Raw genomic sequence first — 12008 nt, 5'->3', positions numbered from 1 at the left:
AAGAAACTAGTGAAATGCTACATTTGGAGCATAGCTCTGTATGGGGCTGAAACATGGACACTTAGGGCAGTAGATCAGAAACATCTGGAAAGTTTTGAAATGTGGTGTTGCAGAAGGATGGAGAAGATCAGTTGGACCGATTATATGAGAAATGAAGAAGTGTTAATTAGAGTCAGTGAGCAGAGGAATATCCTACACGAAATAAGAAAACGGAAGGCTAATTGGATTGGTCACGTTTTACGCAGAAACTGCCTTCTAAAAGAAGTTATCGAAGGAAAGATAGAGGGGCGGATAGAAGTGACAAGAAGACGAGGAAGAAGACGTAAGAAGATGCTGGATGACCTTGGGGACAGAAGATGATACTGTCATTTGAAGGAGAAAGCTCTAGATCTCATTAAATGGAGGAATTGTTTTGGAAGAGACTGTGGGCCTGTCGTCTTGACAGATTACTGATGATGATGTATATATCAGTATCGACATTGATCGAAACAGGTATTTATTCGATTTATCGATAGCTCAATATATCGACAAAATAATTTTGCTTTCTTTTCTTCACATAATTGGGATTGAGGCCGAAGTAGTGTAACCTCGCTAGAAGAGAAATAAAATGGCCGCGTGTTGATGTGAAATAGCAGTACATTCAGGGGCAACTGCAGCTGTGGAACGGTTGGCTTGAATCATCAGAAGCGAGGAGAAAGCTGGGTCATGCAGCAGAATGTGTGGCGGGCACAACCAAGTCCGGTTTGAATGTACAAACAGACCAGATGGTGGGTAATTCCAATGTCGCGTCCCCGAGACCACTTGATCAGTCGCACAGGTGTGGATGGGTACACTCAAATGAAGGATACTTACTTTCCAATTCTGCATGTTTTCTGCTCTTCATATTAATCTGTTGCGGCTACAAATCCAATTTTCTGTAGTGACTAGGATAACAAACATTCTGAATTGAGCTGAAAATTATTTTTGTTTCAATTTAGTTAAGTTTGAAGCATACATAAGACAGTTGATATAAACAAATGTAAAATTTGATAAATGATTAGAAATTCTTGAGTAACCGAGCGACTCTTGTCTTCTCAAGAAGAACTCGGCTTCATTGATTTAGTTAGTTAGTTGGGTTCCGATTCACGACGTCTTTCATTTGTTACGGGGCGAATCAATCCGTCAGATATACACGTATAATTCATGCATAAACGAGATATAGCGTGTGAAACAAGGTTTGGTTACACGATATTATTAACAAATAATAAAATCCAAAATGAGATATCTGAACATTAACATAATAAACGTACAAGTGAATAAAAAGTTAAACTACTTTTCAGATAGCGAAGACGAGAAAACAGCATAACGGTATCAGAGGCAAGACATTACCTAACACAGGTTATTCAGTACTGATATATACAATAGCGCACTGTGTACATAATATAAAATGAGGTTGATGCGCACTAAAAATCGTATCTAACGTGATTACACGTACAATTTTATGAAGATTGACACTATTTTAATACAATCAAAATATAAAGCTGAGTTATCCCGTGCAAATAATTATATAAATTGAATTACATTAAATTATAAATAATTTTATAATATATTTTGTAATATGGATCCATAGTAGTTATAATTACAATTCAATATTTCATAGGTTTAAATAGTGTATAGCCTGATGATGGCTCCAAGTGAGCCGAAATATATCGCGTAATTTTAACATAGTTAATAAATTCAATTGACACAAATGTGGCATGAGTTTCTTGTGTTGACGGTTTTTTTATATATATTGATAATTCTATTTTGAATGACGAAAAATATTTAATCAAGTTCACTGAAGTTCGGTTTAAATGAGACATGAAACTCTCATGATATTTTTCTGGGATTTATGATACATGGTGGGGCGTAGTTTGGTGTATGCTTACGTATATTTCGGAGGAACCTGTTGCCTCCATTTTCAGGGTCTTCGGAGTAGACTCATCGTTGGTAGATGGTACACGGATAGGGTCCAGTGGCAAGCCCTTGTGAATATGGTATTGAGCCTTCGTATTTAAGCAGGGAGCTGCAAGCTCCTGCTCACGCTGGTTCCTCGCTCGCTGATTTTTCTACCATGAAGATGGAGGCGATACGTTCCTCCTAAACGTCGGTTCACACAGAACTAAACGGCCTCACATCCCAGAAGACGGTTCTCTTCAAATATCAGTTAAGTTAAAAATCCGGTGGCAATAACAGGCATGTCGCATAAAAACCTACACGCGTTACTACGTCATTCTCGAAGGTAAGTATATCGAGTAGATTTTTTTTTTCCGCCAGAAGAGATAAGTGAAACGTCTCAGAAGACAGAACTCTTCAGTTGCTAACCTGTTTGTTGTAAATGCAACAAAACTGGGCCTACCCGTTGCTAATTGTATTAGTTGCCTCGAGAAAGGTTTCCTCGCATTTCGAACATTTCATTCTTGAAGTTCGTAGGTCGTTACGTTATGAAGCAGGAAAGCTCGAGGCACGCCGGGCCGTTATGACTAGTGACTGCACTGCCCACATATGGACGGGTACTCCTCTTCTGGGCACTTCCATCCATCTTGAACCTCTACGCCAGCTGAGGGACTGCATCATGTAGACACACAGCAGAATAGAGGGTCAAGCCCCACGCTCCGTTCGCTTCATTTCCGGGGAAAGGGGCCCCCAATCGATAAGAAATTTTATAGTTATTATTATTGTTATTATTAGAGATAAAGGTAAAGGTAAATTTGTTCCTAATTAAGCACTATGTCATAAAGGTGTATGGGGGAGTGGACGTATAGGTGCATATTTTTATTTACCTCAGCATTAGCTGGAGCTGGAGTTAAGTGGTCAGCTTCACGCCCAGGCCGCTTTAACCTCGGGAAAAGAGCTCCTGGTACCTGTTGGATAGGAGGGTGGCTGGACCCCAGAGCAGGTCTGGACGACGTGGAGAAGAGAATTTTTTACACTACCGGGACTCGAACTCCGACCCCTCTGTTGTCCAGCCCGTAGCCAATAACTATTCCCACTACGCTATCCCAGCTATTGTTGTTATTATTATTATTATTATTATTATTATTATTATTATATATTGCTTTGTTTCTGTATTTCGTGTGTGTGCTTTTTTTTTTCTACTTGTGCTCACTTTTGGGTTCGTAATTTTGCAGAAAAATAAAAAAGAATTGACTTCAATTTAATTAAATTATCGGTTATCTTTAGGTAAAACATTTTCAGAGTTTGGAACAGAAAATTAGTACAAATTCCTCCATTGCTTAATAAGCGGAACGCGCGATAGGCCCGAAGACAGTGGCGGTGTTTTAGCGAAAACGTTCAAGTGTACTTTTTCGCTTCTTAGGAACAACAGTTCAAAAAGGGCAAAGTTTTCTTTCTACTTAAGTAATCAAGCATCACGACATGAAGACATACGGAGGAGTGGAGATATAGCTCCAACTCGACACTAGCTAGATGGAGAGGAGCGGTCAACTTCACGCTCCAGCCGCTTTACTTTCGGGGAATCGCCCCAGGTACCTACTGGATAGGTGCTTGGGCGGGCCCTAGAGCCGGTCTGGACGCTGTGAAGTAGATACAAATTCTTGCCCCTTCCAAGAATCAAACCCCGATAATCCAGCCCATAGCCCCTCGCTATACAGACTAAGCTTTTCAGGTTCGTTCTCAGAAACAAGCCTTTCGTACTGTTGCCATTAAAAAGTAGTCCTTTTTAAATGCTGGTAAAGATAAAAGATAAAGTTGTCCATGTGCTTAACTAATTAAGCACTACGCTATGAAGGCGTATGGGGGAGTGGATGTATAGATCCATATTTTCTTGACCTCGGCACTAGTTGGAGGTGAATGGTCACTTTCACGCCCCGTCCAAACTAGCCCCAGGAAAAAGCTCCCGGTACCCATTGGATAGGAGGCTGGGTGGGCCACAGAGCCGGTCTGGAAGACGTGGAGAAGAGAAAATTCTTGGCCCAACCGGGACTCGAAATCTGACCCCTTAGTCATCCAGCGCGTAGCCAGTCGCTGTATCGTCTGCGCTATCCCGGTTTTTGGTAGGAAGCGTAGCAGGCAGAATTTCAAAGGACTACGCGGCGTTACGTCTCAGAAGACGGAACTTTTCAAGCATTTTCAAAGTTCCCTAATTCTGTTGCATGCAATTTGTACATACGAGACCCACAACGTTCAGCCCTTACTAAAGGAGTCTAAGAGTCAATAAAAAATACCCAGTTTACATAAATGTTTATGAGGGCGTATAAATACATCTTGAATGGGGAGAAAAAACTGCACAGTGTATGAGACGAAGACCTGAAAAGAACAATACTGCTACTACGAAAGCAGGGCCTTTATTCAGTTCGGTAACAGAAAGCTACAAGCAAATTCCTGTGTAAAAGCATCGGTGGTTTTACCGCGTTGCACTGCTGGCGCAACAAAATGGAGAGGTAAGGAAACTTAGTAACCGATCCCTACAAAATGGGGAGTGAACTCACAGGCGAACCTAACGGTACAAAGCAGGCGCACCCGTGTTTCAGATGAGTAGTTTATTGTGCGTCAATAAAAATGTTGTGCAACTTGTAAGGAACCATTCATAAGGCCTTTGGACAAATTATTTCACACTTTTGAACAAAATATTGGAACTGAAACCTTTTTCTGGAAAAGTCAGGTATAAATTTTGGCAACGTGTTAAAGGCCCTTCACATGATCAGCATTTCGATGTTGACCAAGATGCTGATGTGTATGTGTGTAAGGGGTGGGCCAAGGCCGCGCCATAGCTGAAGCGGTTAGACGCTGGCTTACCACCGCGGCGGCCCGGGTTCGATCCTGGGTCTGGTCAAATTGGATTTGTGGTGGACAAAGTGGCGCTGGGGCGTGTTTTCTCCGAGTACTTCGGTTTCCCCCTGCCAATCTTCATTCCACCAAATTCTCCATCATTATAATAACCCGGGTAGGCTACAATAGGCCAATCAGTGGCCGCCGTGCCGAGTGGACCCAGTTGGACTCCACCCCTAGTAAGCGAATTAAAAAAATTAATGTGGAACAGGATGCGACAATATAATGCAGCGTGAGAGGTTGCAAGCTTCAAAGGACTGCAGTAGTAGTGGTCATGGCATATCTTCTGACAGTCACAAGGATGGACTGAAGAAAACCGAGATAAGTTCTCAGGAAGTTGGTATGCCGACCAAGGTTCGAACCAGATGCATACCGCATACAAGCTGGTAGCGTTACTGACTCAAGCCAACTTTTTAATTTCTTGCCGTCATTGTGTTCAAAACCCTATGTACCCTTCTATTTAAATAATATTAATTAACTGATATTAGAAACCAGTCTGCCGCATTCTTTCAGCTTTATTTCTTGCTACTTTAGAATCTATGTACTTCAAGGGAAATTATAAATTACTTGCGACAATACTCCATCTAGCACTGTTATTTACCAAGAGAGAGTTTGTACACAGAAGAGCATGAAAAACCAAAGACAATGGAAAAGAAAAGCTGCCACGAAGAAGTCGATGGCGACAGTATGCAACCAAATCCCGGCCCACTTGTTTCTTGGCATGTTCAGGAGACTAGGAGCGAAAGAGAGACTTGCCCTTTCAAACAAGATGGCGCATGGGCGGAGGTGAAGACTCTCGCGGCCTTTGAAAGAATTCCTGATCTGACCGTCCCTGCAGCTGGGCGACCAATACCGTTACACTTCTTACACGCACAAAACAGTAAGTCCCGTTACATCAACGGTCCCAGCTCCACAATACTGGTCACTCCAATAACATTCCCCGCAACTACTACTTGTTCTACGAACATTAGCCGCAGTACTGTGAGTCAAATGAATGGGTTCGGGAGGGATTGACGCCCGCAGTTCGTTTCTCCGTAAGAACAGGGGCTCTTCTCTTCTTCATCACGACTAGATGGCTCTGACTACTGATGTCTCTTTCACTGGAAAGTAAAGCAGCTGCATTTAAGGTCGAGGATAAGAATGCATGCATATTTTCCTCCACCCCCTGACATATCTTCATGGAGTGGCGTTCAAACACAGGGATAAATGTAAAATTGTCTTGTACTCGTGCCAAAAGAAGGTTCATTCTTCTGTGTGTGCACATAGTTCCGTGGTGGGACACAGGTATTTAGCATCGAGTCCCGGTGGGAGCAAAAATGTTCTCCCCTCAATGTAGTCCAGACAGGCTTTGGGCCCCACCCAACCTCCTCTCTAATGGGAACAAGGGGGTTGTTCTTGAGGAGAAGCCAAATCTGCAGCTGCACAAGAACTTCTCAGCATTTTGTGGAACCCGAAGGTTCATTACCGTGTTCACAAGAGCCCTCCAGCGGTCCCTATCCTGAGCCAGATCAATCTAATCCATCCCATCGTAGCTCTCTGAGATCCATTTTAATATTATCCGCACATCTACAACTTTGTCTTCCCAGTGGTCTTTTCCATCTGGCTTTCTCATCAATATCGTATATGCATTCCTCTTCTCTCCAATTCGTGCTATATGCCCCGCACATTTCATCCTTCTTGACTTGATCATTCTAATTATACTTGGAGAAGAGTACAAGTTATGAAGCTCCTCATTATGCAATTTTCTCCAACCTGCCACTTCAGCCCTTTTTGGCCCGAATATTCTCCTCAACACCCTGTTCTCAAACACCCTCAGTCTATGTTCCTCCCTTAATGTCAGAGACAACATGACAATGACGTCTTAAGTTGTCCTGTGTAGGTAACGGTCTTCAGACGGGCTGATCCGCCGTCCAAGGAGTCGTGCCGACTGCGTGTAAAATTAAGAAACTGAAGTGAAACGGCGTTTCACGGATGCCTAATGCTCCAGAGGGAGCAACAGGATTATTACTAACAACAATAATTTCCATAAAAGGAGAAAGGAATAGCTTGCCTAGCTCTGAGACTATCCTGGAGTCAGTAGGCGTGTACAGTACATAACAGTCGCATTATGCAGTTTCGGAAAGGTAGGCTTATGGACATTTGGTAAATTTTAAATTGGGAGGGCTTCGAACCAAGGACATGCGCCACGAAGCAGGGCTTTGACGATTACGTAATCGAATTAATTCATTTATCTCTGAACATGCCTGGAAATTGTATTACAATTTGCGAATGGAATAAACTTATGACAACATTCCTCGTTGGCTGCTTCCTGCGTCATGTCATGCATTGTAAACGGTTTCTGGGATATTTACATTGGTTCCTGTATGGAAAGAGCGAAGTAGATCAACTGAAGGCAGTTTCCATATCCTCATGGGTTCTCGCGTGCTACACTGGAATGCAGGAATTCAATGACACAGACAGGAGTGGCAACATCGTTGAAGCTACGGTCACGGTCGGTGAAAGTCAAGAGGCCAAGGGGGAAAAACGCGTGAAAGATTGTATGGCTGCGCAGTAACCATAATTGCAACGCTTCCAGTTGCTGGTCATTCTACCTTTTGTTTCCTTTCCCCTCACTATACGTATGCGAGCTCCATTATAGCGGGATAGGCTTGTTTCACGACTAAAACTAAGGAGTTCATTCTGTGAAGACGGCATGTCATTATGCATATATTTTGGGAGATCATGAACGCGGCCTCTCTTAGGTCTTCGTCGTTTTGCTCTTCGAAACGCCGCAAAGTAGAGAAGTATCTGTTCAATGCTGAATCCTTTGTTGAACTGTTCTACAGCTACATCCTCTTCGCGAGGGATAATATAGTTTCTAATTAACTGCGTAAAGATGGAAAGTAACTGCGAAGGAGTATGGCAGAATGAAGATATCGTTCCACGCGTTTAAATCGTGACACTTGATGGAGGCGAACGGACGGCTTCAAGTAGCAGCATCATACGAGTTTCTTGCTTGTCTTACTTTTCGACCATGAAAACGGGCTGTTGACATTCGACGGACTGCATGGCATTATGTACATCCCAGAATGTAGAACTCTTTCATAACCACCGCCGTGAGAGCCAGCCTCAATTCCAACATATCAAATGTGACAAGGTTAGGTTAGGTTTGAGGTTCTCTTGCGGTGAGTATGAATGTTATTGCATTGTATTTAAGCAACTTGTTGCACTAATGTATAATTTATTTTACATATATTTCCGTCTCAAACGCTAATAATTCTGTAGTAATCCTTCTCCCTCACTACATGTTTCGGCTGTATACAGCCATTCTCATGTGTCTTCTATCTTGCTGATCGTTGCACTGTATGTCAAAATTACGTATCGCTTGGGAACGCGATATTTCCTTATTGACATAAATTTACCTAAATTAAAATTAATTAACATCCCAGTGTTTTCCTTGTGACCGTCGTCCTTTCGTTTAGAAGATATTTGCTTGAATGTCTCTTGTTTTGTATTTATTTGCGCAGAATTCCCTTTGCGGCTTGGGTATTACGCGCGTGATTTGTGCCGTTCACAAGGATGCTGATGTAGGGTTATTATCAGTTCTTTGTGAATGCACATTTGGCTGATAATAACACTACATCAGCATCCTTGTGAACTGCACAAATCACGCGCATAATACCCAAGCTACAAAGGGAATGCTGCGCAAATAAATACAAGAGACACTCAAGCAAATATCTTCTAAACGAAAGGACGACGGTCACAAGGAAAACACTGGGATGTTAATTAATTTTAATTTAGGTAAATTTATGTCAATAAGGAAATATCGCGTTCCCAAGCGATACGTAATTTTGACATACAGTGCAACGATTAGCACGACAGAAGACACCTCAGAATCGCCGCATACTGCCGAAACATGTGAGGAAGAAGGGCGAATAGATAATAAGTTGCACTTAAGAAGGAAATATATGTGAAATAAACAAATGTTGTCTTCTGGGATGTGACACTGTGTACTCTAGTAGTGGTTTATCGACGTTTCTTGTACCCTGAATATGGAGGCATTCCGTTCTTCCGAAACGTCAGTAAATATCTCTCAGGTCACGTAACGTCCCATCCCGGAAGATAGTGTTCTTCATTAACAAAGTTGCGTTCAGTAGCTTTTTGCATTCATGTATACAGTTTCTATCATGAAATGGCAAGGTACGGGGCGATGAGGTTTAAGTCGAAATGTGCGCCATTATTTTAAAATTAAAATTTCCTACGTCGCTTATAAGTAGGGAAATCATATGACCAATTGGATTCTGTAAATGTTTAAACGTGCTCTCTTTCTCGGTGATAAGCAATGAAGGTACACAGTAACAATGGAAAGTTATTCAAATATAATTTTCGAAAATTACAAGCCGTTTCTTTGTTTCAGGTTCGCACAACCCGTCACCACAGAGCATTTCCGGCCACAGTTCGGCGATTGATGCAACATCAGTCTCGCTGGAGCTGAAAAGGAAGTCATATTTGGCTGATAACGTCATAATGAGTGGTGAAACCATAGTAAAACATACAAAAACTGTAAATCAGTCATCAGATTTCGATAAAAGATTTACCAGACCTGAATTAGTTCAGTCTTCTTCTCTTTCTGTAATTTTTTCTGAAAATCCAACTGTGAAAGAAAATATAATCGACACAGATGACGCAGAATTATCGACACAACGACTGCCAAGATCAATTGACTCTAAAATTTCAACTTCTCAAATATTAGAAAATTCGGCAGCGACACCCAACAGAAAGGTAACATCACTGGAATCTAGGAACAAAAACGGCGATCGTTTGTGTACAAATGAAGTGGATAACTGTATCGGTGGAAAAGCGGGGGAATATTACAGAACCATTCAGCCAACAAAGACCATATCAGTCCAAAAGGATGACAGAGCTGAGATAGTTAAAACAACATCGGTGGATGGAAGATTTCTTGATGAAAAGACGCATTCGGGGGAAGAGCATGGGGCTCCGCGGGGGAGATCACTCTCCTTGACGGAGCCCGAAACCCCGACGGCTTTTGTAGACGGAACGAAGAAAACGAATGCATCTCAAATAGCAGAGGAATCGTTAAAGAAGGAGACTGAAACACCAGGATTGCCGTCAGCTTCTTTCCGAAGCAATTATGATGAACGTAAGACGAGCCCGGACATACAGGACATCATCACAGGCATTGTGAAACTCTTAAATGGGAACGTGAAAGTACAAGCAAATCCCAATTTACCACCAGGAGGTATGATGGGAGGCGGGAGACCACTACGTCCTCTGAGTACAAGGATCAACAACCGTGGGCCGCCGAGAATAACAGACGTACCTCCTCTTCCACCGGATTTCGATACATCAGGTCCTCATCCAACATTTAGTCATCATCCACCTGCACTCATACCTTTGCAGACTTCTTCCCGATTACCACCACCTTACCCTTTTGATCGACCTCCAGTAATTGTCCCTCTGCCTCCCCAACCGTCAGAGAACCACCACCAACCTGATCATCCATTTATGACTGGAGTTCCTCTCCCAGAGCAAGTTGTTCCAGTGTCAAATTCCAACAGTGGCAATAGACCTCCAGGGAATCAGGGTACTGTCAGACCTCAGAGGCCAAGACCTCCACGACCCAGACCTTCATTGAAACCAAACTGGAATAACAACAGAAGACCCCAACCGATACCACAGCCAGGTGTGGACCAGCTGTTACCATTTCATAAACCAGGTGTCAACAAAAACACCGAGCATGAAGACCATAAAATTTCGATAACAGTGATGGAAGATCAAGACAATCAGGATAACAGAGAATACCAATACACAACTCTTCAGGCTCCAGAAACTTTGCAAGAAGGGGAGGAGTTCATCACAACGACAACCACCTCAAAATCGCAACTACTTCCATTTGACATACCATCAAGTATGAGTGAAGAAGATTTGCCCATTACAACAGAAGATACAAGATCTGAAATTCCAAACAAGGCTGAAAAAGAACAAGAAAAGCACACCAGCTATATAAAAAGTCCAGGTCTTAACACTTCAACAGAAGAGCCGAAAATAATAGCAACTTTGACATCATCCTCATCAACAGTAAATGAAGCAACGAAAGAGGCCTTATCAGTTACATCTGAATCAACAAAGGCACATGACACAGCAGTGTTAGCAGGGTCATCATCTGAAATACCAATTCTTGAGCCATCAATAGGCGTGGGAGTTGCAACACCAGTATTAGAATCTTCTATGCATGATATTATCACACATGACTCAACAGCCTTGAATGATTGGGAAGAACCTCAAGGTCCTACAACCTCTACAGGAACACCAACTTCAGTCCTACCATCAAATCTGCCTTCACTTAGTGGGGAGACATCATCAGGTGCTACAAGCAGCAGCATCCCTGCCAAGGATAAGCTCAAGCAAACTACAGGCATGTCTGAAATGTATATTTATGTACAAGGCTAGCTTCCATGATTAGGCACTATGCAGCCCTTAATTTTGGTTCTTTGTGACTCTGAATGTTCAGTTTCAAAGCCTTCTCAATAAAATAAAGTTGAATGCTTGATGTGGAGGCAGGGCTTCATTTATATGAAGGGTAATTGATTTAAACCCATGCTAAATTAATTAGAGCTTTGTGAAAATGAATGATTTTCAGACTGAATGTGGGGCCAATATAGAGAAAAGAAATACTGTTTGTTATATGAACAAAATTCATAGCAGTATTATGACTGATATGTGAATACAACATTTTAAAGACCAGTATGACTCTCATAGCAAACAGTGATTGTTCCCTTAAACAGCATTAACCAGCTGATCTTTGTAGCAGAGACTTGATGTGCCTCCTGTGAGGTACAAAATAAATTTTTGTACATGATTTAAAAATATTAGGGGACTGAGAAACAAAAGAACTGAAATGTTAAACTCACTACTCCCGGATCTCCCTCATATTTTATGCATAACGGAACACCATTTAAGGGAATTTGAACTGGAAAGCTCACCAATAGAACATTATAAGTTAGGAGCAAAATTCTGTAGAGAAAAATTAAAAGATGGTGGAACATGCATTTTTATTCATGAATTTATAAGTTTTATAACTATTAATTTACAAGAATTTTGCAAGGAACAAGACATTGAAGTTTGTGCCATAAAAATTAACTTATCAACTTCTATCATCTGTGTTATATCTATCTATAGGTCTCCTGATGGGAATT

At 41.8% G+C, this 12008-nt stretch overlaps 1 protein-coding gene across 3 annotated transcripts in view; it reads left to right on the top strand.

Annotated features, from left to right (window-relative positions):
• LOC111873651 overlaps positions 1 to 12008 on the top strand; it is a 67390-nt gene that overhangs the window by 32072 nt on the left and 23310 nt on the right. For 2 of the 3 annotated variants that reach the window (XM_023868560.2, XM_023868559.2), the window contains exon 2: positions 9206 to 11227. In XM_023868560.2, coding sequence (XP_023724328.1) covers positions 9206 to 11227 — 2022 coding nt within the window. Of the gene's footprint in view, positions 1 to 7610; positions 7974 to 9205; positions 11228 to 12008 lie in introns of those variants that run through there. The other variant, XM_033755149.1, reaches the window with a different exon arrangement.

Source organism: Cryptotermes secundus, unplaced genomic scaffold, assembly GCF_002891405.2.
Source record: "Cryptotermes secundus unplaced genomic scaffold, Csec_1.0 scaffold776, whole genome shotgun sequence".
NCBI lineage: Eukaryota > Metazoa > Arthropoda > Insecta > Blattodea > Kalotermitidae > Cryptotermes > Cryptotermes secundus.
Note: the sequence above shows the minus strand (reverse complement) of the source record. Positions and strands in the feature narration are given on the sequence as shown.